Source organism: Anguilla rostrata, chromosome 1 (assembly GCF_018555375.3).
Source record: "Anguilla rostrata isolate EN2019 chromosome 1, ASM1855537v3, whole genome shotgun sequence".
Taxonomy (NCBI): Eukaryota; Metazoa; Chordata; class Actinopteri; order Anguilliformes; family Anguillidae; genus Anguilla; species Anguilla rostrata.
Window position 1 is genome coordinate 82,824,748 of NC_057933.1, and position 13,652 is coordinate 82,838,399.

At 53.7% G+C, this 13,652-nt stretch overlaps 1 protein-coding gene across 1 annotated transcript in view; it reads right to left on the reverse strand.

The window, feature by feature from the left end:
- Positions 1–13,652, reverse strand: part of LOC135248502 (IgGFc-binding protein-like) — a 62,334-nt gene that overhangs the window by 35,797 nt on the left and 12,885 nt on the right. Inside the window, exons 12-23 of the mRNA XM_064323265.1 lie at positions 12,454–13,043; positions 10,815–11,382; positions 9,817–10,406; positions 9,074–9,587; positions 7,344–7,543; positions 6,958–7,093; positions 6,391–6,716; positions 4,848–5,388; positions 3,901–4,502; positions 1,950–2,502; positions 948–1,555; positions 47–620 (exon numbers count right to left, since the gene is read on the reverse strand). Coding sequence (XP_064179335.1) covers positions 47–620; positions 948–1,555; positions 1,950–2,502; positions 3,901–4,502; positions 4,848–5,388; positions 6,391–6,716; positions 6,958–7,093; positions 7,344–7,543; positions 9,074–9,587; positions 9,817–10,406; positions 10,815–11,382; positions 12,454–13,043 — 5,802 coding nt within the window. The remainder of the gene's footprint in view (positions 1–46; positions 621–947; positions 1,556–1,949; positions 2,503–3,900; positions 4,503–4,847; positions 5,389–6,390; positions 6,717–6,957; positions 7,094–7,343; positions 7,544–9,073; positions 9,588–9,816; positions 10,407–10,814; positions 11,383–12,453; positions 13,044–13,652) is intronic.

Genomic DNA, 13,652 nt, shown 5'->3' on the forward strand with positions numbered 1-13,652 from the left:
TCTACTGTACTCCAGTAAAATTGACCGTTCCGACATGGGCACTTACGGCAGCCCGGCTCCCTCCAGGCGTCCACCTGGATTCCCTTGGCCCGGCAGGCTGCGGCGTAGGCCTCCAGGGACAAGCACAGCGCCTCCTGTCTCCTGGAAGTGGAGCAGCGGGTCCGCACGCACGCGTCGTGGTACGGCTGAACGGGCACCGCGTTGCAGCAGCGGCTGAACGGGCCGCTGGTGGAGGTGAGGAGGTCGCAGGGGTCGCTGGCGTGCCCCTTCCGCTCCGAAACGCCGGAGCAAGGCCCGCAGTTAGCCACACAGCCCAGGGCGCACTGCTGGCCCGGTGCCGCCTCGGCACAGCTCTCCAGGAAGGCGGAGGGGCTGCCTGCCGGCTGCTTGGAATGGGGGTCAGGGTTCAGGTCATCTGCAGCGTTGCCGTTGTAGTTCCCACACAGGCCAGAGGTGGCGCCAGAGTAGCCCGGTGGTACGATGACCTGGACGTAGAGCGTTGAGGTGAAGCGAATCTGCAGTCCGAAGTCAGTCTCCAGGACACTGCTGCCGCCATCTTGGTAAGCCTTTATTGCACTGTTGTTAATGTTCATGGGTAAGGTGAAATCTTCTTGGTTGACCTGAAAATTAAAGTTACTTTTCATAGCTACATTACAGGCATTTAGCAGATGCTCTTATGCAGAGTGACTTACAAGATTCTCATTTTTACGTAGTATCCATTTATACAGCTGGATATTTTTACTGAAGCAATTCAGGTTAAGCACCTTTCAAAAGGTACAACAGCCATGACCTACCTGGGAATTGAACTTGCAACTTTTAGGTTACAAGCCCAGTTCCAACTTAAAATCACACTGCTGCCCATAGTGGAGGGAACATGAGAATTCAATTAAAGTGAACTGCTTCACTAGCAAACATTGACCTTTAGCATTAAAGCAGCAACCACTCACCCTGACTTTCCAAAGAATTCCAGGGAAAAGCTCCACTTCATCTGCATCCAGAATCAAGACGATCGCCTTAAGTGGGTCATCGAGTGCGTTCTCCACTCGCTCTACGCTCACAAGCACTTTAAAGGGAGGCAGGGCAGACGTCTTCGACTGCGTGAGAACGTAGGTACATATTCCGTGATGGGCCAACGCGTAGCCGTCGAAGGTGATGTACCCAAAGCCGCCCAGCACCTGGCACGTGCCGGGGTGGGCCGGCACGCACTTGGCGACGCCCGCCTCCACCGCACAGGTCTCGAGGTCTCCGCAGCCGGGCGAGGAGCACACCATTTTGTGTCCCGCGCCACAGTGGCACTTCTCCTGGCACCGGGCACCCAGGACGAAGGTGCCGCTGGGGTAGTACTGCCCCTTGTACTGGCAGCCGCACTCTGCGTACGGCACGCACGCGCCGTCGCTCAGGACCAGTCTGTCGGCGTCGATTTTGAGGGCGGAGTCGCACTGGCAGCCCTCCTGGCACGGGCTGCTGCAGGCTGCCCAGCTGAGCGATCCGGAGCAGGCGTACGGACAGCTGGGCCCACACAGCTTGTAGTGGCTATTCACAGGACAGTCCGCCCCTGGAGGAAGGAAAAGCACCTCAGACCCACTCAAGCTCTGCCCCCACCCCCAAACCTTAACCAAACCTCCCCCCTTCCAGCACCACACCCAAACCCATCATTCCCCACCGATCCATCCCCCCCAAGCACAGCCCCTCCACCAGCAGTCTGTCGCTTCTGAAAACTGCTTTCATCTGATCTACACAGCAGACGGCAGGAAAGACCAACCTCCTCTCAATGTGGAAATTCAGACTTGAAAATGTACCGACCCACCCTGTGCAAATCAAGGTTGACTGAGCATGCATGCTCTTTTAGAGCAAAGAAGTCACAAGGGGAGGGAAGACCTAGCATTGGAGCATCACGCTGAATACCAACATTTCCCCACCCAAACGGACCCCGGCCCTGTGGTTCTCACCACAGAAGGTATCGCTCCTCCACTGGCGCACGGTGAGGCTAGCTGCTTGGCAGGCGGTGGCGTAGTCGCCGATGGCGTTGCAGAGCGCGGTGGGGTGGCCGTCGTGCGTGCAGGTGTCCGCCAAGCAGCTGTCGAAGTAGAGCTGAGGGTCCAGGACAGCGATGCACTCTTTGAACGGGCCTTGTTCGTCCAGCAGCACGTGGCAGTAGTGAACGTCCTTAAAAACGTCCTGCTCCTCTGCGCTGCACCGTTTCGGGTCCGAGGGCAGCGGGTGACCCTCCGCCCCCGTCTTCCAGCCGTCGGCGAACTCCTGCGGGTCGTGGGCCCGGCCAGAACGCGTCACCAGCTCGCCTTTCGGGTCCCCGGGTTTACCGCACATGCCCTGCAGGACCGAGCTGTACCATCCCGGGACCAGCACCGTTATCGCGCCGGTCCTGTACACCGCCACCTGCAGGCCGAAGTCCGTTTGGATCGCGACAGACGAGGGGGAGTGGTAGGCCAGGATCTGGCCTTTGTTGAAAGAGTACGGCAAGGGTGTGTACAGCCCGTTCACCTGTGGGAGGGGATTAAAAAAATAAATAAAAAAAAGCCCTCATTTATCGTAAATGTCATTTCAGCCACACCGTGTAACAGATTAATGGTGCTCAGTTCAGTCATTTCACAGCAGGGCAGCTCAGCATGTTTAGTTCCTCCCTGAATTTGCCAGAAGTGCTGCACTATCAATTACTCTTAACTGCAGTAGGTTCCACACCAAACTGTCACACAATATCCATCTTGTGATGTACTGATCAGCTTCTGACATGGGGGGTGGGAGGGGGTGTGCAGCAAATGAGTTTCAGAAAAAAATTGATTTAAAAAAAAAAATACATTAACTGAGGAGCACAAACCATGTTAAATGCCCGAAAAGATTACATCTGAGCCAGAAGGTGAACATAGCCTCAGTGTGCTGGTTGTTATAGTTAAGGCCTCCTTTTATAGAAAGACTACAACATTTTGTTTATCCAAGATGGCTGCTCAGGCCTGTCCCCTTTGGAGTTTGAACAATTGCATTATGCAGCACTGCATGGCTTACAGCACAACCATTTTGTGACCTTGAGACCACTGGTTCCACTGTAATGGAGTAGCTTAGGTAATTAGTCCAATGACAACTGATTATCAGTGCAGCCACTTAAGGCAGAGACTGAATCTTCCATTGACTTGACAACAAACCTGCACAGGTAGCTCTTTCCAGTTAATTAGCCTTCAAGTAAATTGGTGCACATTCCACCCTCCCAAATACTCTATGTAAATACAAACATTTGATTACCCTGCTAAAAAACAGAACAGCAGTTGGACAATTTACATTGTATGCCCTTTTACCAGACAGCTTTCATACTTCACATACAGTCCATTAATACAACAGGATATTTTAGTGAAGCACTTCAGGTTAAGTACATTGCTCAAGGGTACACTGACAGTATCCAGATTTAAAATCAAACCTGTGACCTCACTTCCAGTCATCAACACTGCCACCCCTCTGCCACATTTGAAGGAATGCATCTTAACTCCTGCATCCAATCACTAATTGCAGGTACAAGCCCGATTTCAATATTTTTGGGTCCTGGCCTGAGAAGGGAGTAATGGCCCTAGTGTATTTTAACAATGACACCATTCCGTGAAACCCAAGGATCAATTTTCTGTACATCAGAACCTATTACTCATTAGGTTAAAACTACATTAACCCAGCTAGCAATGAGCAACTCAAACCTGTCAATGAGAATGCAGGAAGAATATCCCATTTCAAGAGGCACCGAGAGTTTCCCTACATTCAGATGAACTGAAAAAGCCTACAAATCCATCCAGAGAGATCACCATCTGCAACACCTTTGCAAGTCATCCTGCCGATCTTAAATCAACGGCCCCCCAGGAACATGGCACACGGCCGGCCCCCATCCAAGGAGCTTAGACTTACCTGGAGCCTGTGCGGCGTCTCCTTGGCGACGGTCAGGACCTGCCCATACACCTGCACCGTCAGGTCCAGGCTCAGGAAGAGCCGCGCGCCGCCAGCGGCGTTGCCGATGGAGACGTTGAAGGGGACGAGGCCGGGGGCGTGGGACGGGGCCGCTGCCAGCGTGTACGTGTGGCCGCCGCGGAAGTCGAAGGTGTGGCCGTTGAACGTGCGGAAGTGGAGGCCGCCAAGGAGGGTGCAGTTAGCGGGGTCGGCGGGGTAGCAGCCGCGGACGCCGCTCAGAACCCGGCAGCGCTGGCCGCGGGGGCAGGGGACCCGGACGCAGGCGACCGTCCGGCTGGACGGGTCGCAGGTGCACCGGTCCTCGCAGCTCTCGGGAGACCAGAAGGTCTCGTTGGGTCGCCGCTGCTGCCCGATGGAGTCCAGGCAGCCGCAGTCGTCCGCAGACGAGCAGGTCTGGTTCACGAAGACGTAGCCGGCGTCGCAGACGCAGCCCCACATGCACGGCTGGGCGCAGACCGGGCTGGTGAAGTGGTCGCAGGACGGACGGCAAGGCAACACACACGCGTTAAACTCCCCGTGTGGCCCGCAGACATCCTCCTCGTCTGCAAACACAGGACACAGTACCCAACCAGGACCGATTAATAAAGCTCAAATCGGCAGGCAGAGGCTGGCATGACCAGCGATGCAGATACTGGAGCTGAACTGTAGCGGGTATTACAGATGAGATTCACAAGACAATCCTTATGCTAGAGCACACTGCACAAGCTCAATAGACTGGTAGTTATGAAGACCCATGTCTGTCTGAATCGGACATCTCATTCACCACAACCGCCTGGGAGAACTTCCCTCCCCTACTCAGCAAATGTAATTAGCGCACTGAGGTTTTGAATCCCTCTACTGTTCTGAATTATTTGCCTCAGTCGTCACCATTCTGCCAACCGACTTACCGTGGTACAGGTCTCCGGGGTTCTGGAAGCTGAAGCCGTGGTACTGGCAGATGGAGGTGTAGGACCGGAGGGTCTGCGCCAGGACCTCGTGGTCTCCATCGCTGAGGGACAGGTCCCGCACGCAGCCCCGGATGAACGGCTGGGCGCTGACCCGTTCGGCGCAGAGGGCGAAGGGCCCGGCGGGCTCCTCCAGGACCGCGCAGTGCTCTCGGCTGTGGAGCTCCGCCTCCGGCGTGAGGGGGGGCGGAGTCAGCCCGCAGTCCGTGCAGCACAGCCAGTCCCCGTCGCTGACCGCCTGCAGCTTGGCCCACTCGATGACGCTGCGGGCGCCGTCGCTGCCAGCGTGGGCCGCGCTGTCGAACGCACACAGGCCGTACACCTTGCCGCGGTACGCCGGGTGCAGCGCCACCAGGACCAGGGAAGCCCAGTCGTAGATCACCTGCAGCCCGAAGTCCGTCTGCAGCATGACCAGGTCTCCCCAATAATCCACTCTGATCTTGTCCCTCAGACTGACCGGCAGCGGGCTGAGCAGCCCATTCACCTGTGTGCGAAAGAGCAGCAGCGCATCACACCCACTCCATAGGCATTTAAAAGCAACAGCTCATTTAAAATGGGATACAGCCATGTTAACACCATGGAACTATGAACACTGTGCTGACTGTACGTCAGGCGCACCCCACTGGCTTTTCTAGCTGAAAACACATTCATGGCCTAAGCACACTTATGCCAGTCATCCACCCCCTTCACTGAAAAAAGCCCACTCGCAGAAATGCCCTTGTTGCCAACAAGAACATACTAGCAAACACTTAATGCATGCATGGTTGAATCAATTGTGGCAAAAAGCTGACTACATATGTAAGAACAAAACAGGTTTTGTATGCACTACTTGGCCTACAGCCCAAGTAGTTGACAAAATAGATTCAATTACAAAAGTTTAAAGGAGTACTTGAACTGCAACAGCATTTGTGTGGCTCATCTTCACTGTCTCAGATCTAGAGTCTAGCCATAGAAATGTGCCAAAAGCCTAATAGGAGTGATTTACACAGCTTGCAATTCTTCATTTACAATCCATTTATATAGCTATTTTTTTTTACTGAAAGACTTCAGGTTAAGTACTACGCTCAAGGGTAAAACAGCAGTGCCTCCCCTGGGCATCAAACCTGCAGCCTCTGTTATAAGCCCAGCTTGTGTGCTGCACTGCCACTTTACCCAGACAATGAGCTGAATCACCAACTGGCTTCTTCACCACTCAAATATTACAAACACCAAGGAAACCAGAAGACAGCAGTTAGCCGTGAGGCAGGAAGCCATTGTGACAAATATGCAAAAGAGAAAAAAAATAATAAAATTTATGGGTTTAGCTGATGCGGTTTAACAAATCTGCCAAAACAACAATTAGGCTGTCAAACAGGCCCGGCCTGCACAGGCCCCGCAGAACCCGAGGCAGCCAGCGCAGTCGCTCGACTGGAACCACACCCATCTGCTTTCGCTTGAGCAACATAATGCACATAGTCTGCCTCATGGGGGGGGCCCCCTTGCTCACCCGCACAGCGCCTCTGTCCTGTCGGCGCAGGGTCACCGCGTAGCCGTAGGCGCTCAAGCCGACCGTGCGGACGGACGAGGCCCAGGGGGCGTGCCGCCGCTCGCTGTTCTCCGTGACGACGAACGGGGTCAGCGCCCCCTGGCCCCCGCTGCTGGCGGCCAGCACGTAGGTGCAGGTGCCGTCGAAGTCGAAATCGGTCCCGCTGAAGCTGCGGAAGTGGGGGTCGCCCCAGGCCCAGCACAGGTCCAGCGCGGGCGGCTGGCACATGGGACCCCCCGCCCCCTGCGAGCACTTCTCATGGGCGCCACACTTCCCCTTGCACGGGTCTAACAGGAGGAAATTAAAGAATTAATCTGCATGCTGCAAGAATCAGCATCTTTTCTCCCATTCCCCCCCCCGAATCAGATTTATGCATTTTAAATTGGGGGGTGGGGGGGCTTACATGGGAGAAGTTTAGCAATTGGTAAAACAGCAACACTGGACTCCTTAGGAATCAATGTCTTAAACACTCATGTTGAACCACCCCCCCCCCCAAATTTAGTGTGGGAGACTGCAGTGGGATGGTACCTGAAGATTGACAGACCATAACCTCATCCCTGACTGCGCAGGTGTGCGAGTCAGGACAGGTGTGTGGTTTACATGTCGCTGGGGGCCCACAGGTGCAGTTCAGGGTGCAGTTCTGCAGCAGTCTTACTTCTCCCAGCTGGGTGGGGGCAAATCAATCAGGAATGAGAACGGTTCTTCATTTCTTCCCAATTAAATCACAAAACTCTGACTTCAGACTGAGAATCTAGCATTTTTCTTTAGTGGTGAACATTACCTGATCAAAAGCAGGCAAAACGTTAGTGTACAACGAAAGTCTGACTCTGCCGAATGTCGTAGACCAAAAAAACATTGTCTGCCGATAGGACCATTAAAACACCTCGCACCGGCGACCTCCCGGGGGCGCTCACCTCGTACCGGTGACCTCCCAGGAAGCAGCCGCACTCCTCCGGCCGGACGCAGCCGTTGCCGTCGTAGAAGAAGCCGGCGTCGCACTGGCAGCCCTCCGCACAGCCGGCAGGGCAGTCCACCACGTGCCCAACCTCGGCACACACCGTCAGGCAGGCGTTCGCACACGGGGTGTAGTGGCTGAACTGGGGACACTGGAACACTACAGGAGCACAGACCAGAATGAGCTCAGCTTTCTCCCCCTCCCCCCCCTTCCCCCCACAAACCAAAATCCCATCCACTGACTGCAGGGCAGGGAGACCCAACCCTGCGCCTGGAGACCCAACGTCCTGCAGCCTTTCACTCTGACCCTACCAAAGCGCACCACATTCAGCTAGAGATCTTGAGCTGCCAATTAGTAGAATGAGGCATGCCAAATTATGGCTGAAATTAAAACCCACAGGACAGTAGATCCAGAATTCAGTAGCCCTGCAGTAGGGGAAACTTTCTAGTTGCCTTCCACTGTTTTAATCACATGGGGGTGGTAGTTTAATTATAGCTGGTCAAATCTTTGATGCATATCCTGTGATTTAAAATCAGGAAATTATTGGTACCTTCAGAAAACTATTCACGTCAATAACAATTAAAATTTTTTAATTTGAGACATCAAGACTGATCCAAGAATCAGATGTGCACAAAGACCTGTTACCACAACACCTTGGGTAACAGGTGTGCTCAGGTGCATCGCCTCAGGAAAACCGCACTTGACAAGATGAGACAAGTCACCAAGACGTGGGTGTCAACTCGGGTAGGTTCTGAACAATGCCTTTGCGAAACCACACAAGCACCAGTCAATCAGGTGCCAGTGTGAAGCTAAATGAAAACAAAAGCAATAATCAGAAAAATACATTAGTGATAAGAATGACTCAGACTACAAGCAGCACTATCAGTAAGCACACCCTTGAATATGATATCGTCTCAGCTTATCGTTCGCAATTAAAGTATTTGCCAAATGTGTGAAGGGACTTCTCCAGAAGGCTTGTGCAATACAGTTCCTTTTAACACCCAGTGTCATTGACTTCACTGGGAGAAAGTTTAAATTAACTAACAACTGACATTTCCTATATACAGCATAAATGCCATGCCTAGTCCCCCCCTCCCTCCCCAAAAGCATAGCAGAATCTTGGTTAATTGTTTGCGTCATGCTGCATGTCTAACTACATATGAGCCTACAAAATTACAGCAGGCAGGAGCCTGGCATTTTTCTTACTGTGAATAGACTATGGGATATGAAATGCTGCTTCAGTCCTTTCTGTAGTACAGTTGCAGCTGTTGCCTCTTAAATGCACTTGCGTAGGTCTCTTTACAAGTTTGTTTGCATAACAGCAGCTGCTTACCAGATTTAATGCAATTGGACTCCATGAACATTAAAATAAACAGAACAGACGTTGCCACCTGCAAGCAAATGTTGCCACCTGCAGTCTACGCCACTCTTACGCACTTGACTAAGATTTGAAACCTGCTTTTGGCAAAGTGGACCAGCCTTACTGAACCACTGTCCTGTGAGCAGGAAAGGCTGGTCCAGTTGGAGATTAGAAACAGTTGTTCTAATCTGTAATGTCCATCGCTGAATTCCATAATCTAGCATTTCAAATTTTAATTTGACCCCTTCAAGTAATAGCACCACAGGTCTGGTACCTAGCCCAAACTTCTTGCTTGCCCAACCATGCTTCAGGACAGGGGGCGCACTCACTGCATTTGGTGCCATTCCTCCAGGGGGCGACCTGCACTCCTGCCTCCTGGCAGGCCATGGCGTAGGCCTGCAGTCCGTCGCACAGCTGCTCCACCCGGCCCTCCGACACACACAGGTCATACATGCAGTTCCTGTAGTACCCGGCGGGGTCCACCAGGGGGTGGCAGGCGTTGAAGGCCCCGGTACGGGCCTTTAGCAGGCCGCAGTGGCGGTCCGAGGCGTAGCGGGGTCGCAGGGAAACGCACAGGGGGCAGCTGTCCCCGCAGCCGTCGCTGCAGTCCGGGCCCCCCTTCGCGGTCGGCAGCCACAGGTCATCGGCGGGGTCGCCGTTGTAGTTCCCGCACAGGCCGCACGTCCTGCTCCTGTAGGACTCGGGGAGCCGGACCACCACATGGCTCCGCAGGTCGAAGGTCACCGAGACGGAGTTCAGAGCCTGAACGGCCAGGTACAGCCCCTGCCGGTGCACCGTCAGGTTCCCGGCAGAGAAAGGGAGTCTCTCAAGGACCCCATTCACCTGAGAGCGAGAGAAACATTAAAATGACAGGGAGCATCACAAAAAATAAATTAGAAATTTCTAAAACTAACAACTTCAACTCAATTAGTAATGTAAAAGCACTTCAACAAAAGAGACCAGGATCTTCAGTCCTTATTTGGAATGTTCATCCAAGAGCTGAGAACCTGTTTGGAACGAGCATAATTTAGGCCAATTATTAATTTCGGGAATGAAATTAATTCTACATTACCCGAACTTGGTAGGGATGTTTCGGAGACAGGGTCAACTTCAGCCCGGAAGCGTGCACGCAGATCTGCCGCTGGCCCGAGGCCCCGTTCAGGAGCAGCACCTGGAAGGGCATCACACCCTGGCCGGCGTCCGGCGGGCCACAGGTTTCGGACAGGGTGTAGTTGCAGGTACCCGGGAAGTGGAAGTCCCACCCATCAAAGGTTCTGTAGTGGGAGCGTCCCGCCAGGGAGCAGCGCCCGAAGCGGGTGCGTGGGTAACAGCCCCGGACGCTGTTCTGCACACCGCACTCCGTGTCCTCCGTGCAGAAGACCGGGTGGCAGGCCACGACCCCCCCAGCCTGGCAAACACAGCGCTCCTTGCAGGACAGGAGGACCTCCCCCAGCTGCAGGTACTCCCCCTGGTGGACACAGCCGCAGTTCCCCGGCTGCACGCACAGAGCGCCACTGAGCATGAGGCCTGGCGGGCAGACGCAGTTCTCGTAGCAGACTCCAGGGGGCAGGAAAGCAGCACTGGACGAGGGAAAGCCTCCACAAGTGTTGTTATGGAAAATCGGGCAGAGATCATACACCATACCCTGTGGACATGGTTGCTCTGTGTAGAGAATTAAACTCAAGTCAGCAAAATGATCCTAGATGCTTAACCAAATGCTCAAATTTGGAAGGCAGCACTAATGCAGGCACAGCAATTTTCTATCAATACAGTGCTGCCATCTAGTGGCAAATACAATGAAAGAACCAAACAAAATTACTTTAAAACTTTACTTGAACACACTTTCAGCAACCACCAAGGGAACTTAAATGAACAAATCAAAGTGTCGATGAAAAGCCCAGCACACGGCTGCAGTGGCGGGTCTTACGAATGCAAAGCCAGTCACCACCCTGCAGAGGAGCGAGGGAGGTCTCCAAAGCTGCCTTCACCGCCAGCGCAATTAAATCTGCAGGAAATCAATAGAAGGGGGGGGACTGCCCAAAGGGCCCCCCCCCCACCACAATCGCTTACCGCAGAAGTCCGGGCTTCTCCAGTCGTAGATTTTCACGTTCTCTTCCTGACAGGCAGCCACGTAGTTGCCGAGCGACCGGCAGAGGGCGGAGCCGGCGCCCGCTTGCCAGCAGAGGTCGCTGACGCAGTCGTCGTGGAACCGTCGGGGCGCCACCTTGGCGTGGCAGATTCGGAAAGGCCCGGAGGCGTTCAGCAGCCTCCCGCAGGCGGCGGGCCCCGCGTACTCCGCCCGCTGTTTGGGGGTGCAGGCCGGGCAGCCCCCTGGGCAGCCCTCCACGCACCAGGGGAGCGCCCCGCTGTTCCAGCTCCTCACCAGCTCCGCGGGGCTCTGGGCCGGCTGGCCTCCCCGGCCCGTCAGGTCGTCGGCGGGGTCCCCGTTGTAGTTCCCGCACAGGCCACAGGTGGCGCCGGCGTACTCGCTGGACAGCATGACGGCGAGGCGGTCGTTGGCGTACAGGGCGACGGAAAGGCCGAAGTCGGTGTGCAGGAGCGTGCGCAGACCTGTGGTGCGCACGGAAACCTTGCCTCCGCTCAGGGCGTACGGCATGTTTCTATGGAGACCGTCCACCTGCAGAAGACCATACGGGTCAGGAGGGTAAAGGTAAAAGGCACTTTCAGCTTAATTCATGATTGTGGTACGAGTGCATTTAAGCAGTATTTAAATGACCACTTTAGCAAAGTACAGTAATATGCACAGGATGTTTTTAGATTGGCATTTAAGACCAAATAGTCACTTAAAATGCCACATTTCAAATGGCACAAGACCCAACACTACCAATGCATGCTGAAAATAAATTCTAAATTACCATGTTATTTTGCCTACAGCATCAGGCTGCAGGCAAGTGTTTCTGATCTAGGACGTCAAGCATGAAACAAAAGCCAGCCAACTGAAATTCCCAAATACTTAATCATGCAAATGAATCATCCATTAGTGGCCCTAGTTCCAGTCCTGGGTGCTGGGGTGTGCTCCCTGCCTGGCTGGTGCCATGCATCCTGTCCAAATCCACATGGCAGCAAAGATGGACTGCTCAAAATGTTAGTCATTAAATCTACCAGCCTCATCCCCTGAAGCATTGCCTTATGAAAACTTCAAAATGGGAACAAATGCACCTATAATTAACTTTGCGTTATTAAAAAACAAAAAAAAAAAAAAAACAAGTTTAGTGACAATATGGCAGCATGCGTCTGTTGAACATGCTGAAAGCCCTTTTGATTGCTGGGAAAAAAAAAATTTGACAGTCAGACAGGTCCAAGCTTGCCTGGGTTTCTTTTTCCTCTTTAAAAACAAATACTGCACGTTGTGTAAGCTTCTCCAATCATTCAATCATGTTAGGGCACATGGCCCTGTTCTGAGCAGCAGGATCAGCAGTGTTAAATACCAGACTAATCTGCTCACAATGCACCTTGTAATCACAGATTCCCACCTTTTGTAAAAAAAAACATGGCAGTGTTCAATCAAACCCTGTTAAGCAATGGGTCACGCCATTGTCCTCGGATTACTCGGTGTTGTCAGGAATACAATTTAAAAATCTGAGAAAGCAGCGAGTGTGTGGAGCGCGTTCGGGGTAACAAGAGGCACAGTAAGCATAGCTGTACACTACACATGTGGTGTGTGGTGTGTGTGTTGCTCGCAACTCACCGTAACCCGTTTATTATTGTGGCTGCAGATCTCCACGGTTACGTTGTACACGCTGACCACCACTTTCAGAGAGGATTCGGCGTCGTCCCCGGCGTTCAGGACCCGGACCTCGAACGGGGTCAGGCCGGCGCCCCCGGGGCACAGGCCCGCCAGGCGGTACGCACAGCTCCCCTGGAAGTCGAAGGCGCGCCCGTCGAAGGTTCGGAAGTGGCGGCGGCTCTCCAGGGCGCAGGACCCCAGCCGGTAGGGCAGGCAGACGCGGCCTTCAGCGTGAGCGGCGCAGGAGGCCCGGGCCCCGCAGGAGGACGGGGCGCAGCGGGGGGCCGCGCCGGGACGCTCGCACACGCAGCTCTCCGTGCACGCCTCGTCCGCCCAGAAGGGCTGGTCCCGCCGGTGGTACGCCCCCCGGTGGAGGCAGCCGCAGCTGGCCGCCGGCACGCAGAACTCGCCCTCGAACACGAAGCCGTCGTCGCACTGGCAGGTCTCCACGCAGGGCAGCGAGCAGTTGGAGGCGTGGCCGAAAGCCCAGCAGGAGTCCGGGCAGGCCGTGCCGCACACCACGTAGTGGCTGTGCTTGGGGCAATTCGCAACTAGTGCAAAAAAAATATTCACATTAGCCTTTCGCAAACAAACAAAACATCTGAAATCCTGTGTTTGTACTCACTTGTGCCAATTAGCCTTTTTTTTGGGGGGGGGGGGGCAGCAACAGGCAGCAGTGCACTTATGCCAAGCGTTCATTAATGTTGAAATGCCAAACATGGCATCAGTTTGTTATAAGGAGACAGGAGCAGGGGTAGGAGGAACAGAAACCTAGCAGGATATGCAGGCCTTTCCTTGCATTACCCATGACAATTTCTGCAAACACAGCACCCTCAGGAAAAGCATGGCACTGGCAGGGAGATCACTCATGTTCTGCTATATACTTAAAGGCATTTGTATTGGAGATCAAAAGATGAATGAAACAAAAAGGACAGAATTAGCTTTTAGTTCATGCTATTCACACGTTTTACCATTTTACAGACAGCTGCATTCCCCAATCTTCTGCTGTGCAAATTTAACTGCATGGCCCTTCAATTCTTAGATGCCACCTAGTCTGGAGGTAAATTAGAGCACTTGGTACAGCTTAGTCAGAAAAAAAGGCGAGCAATGTTGGGCTGAATGACCTGTTCGTCACCACTGTTCCCATACTGAGGGCACTG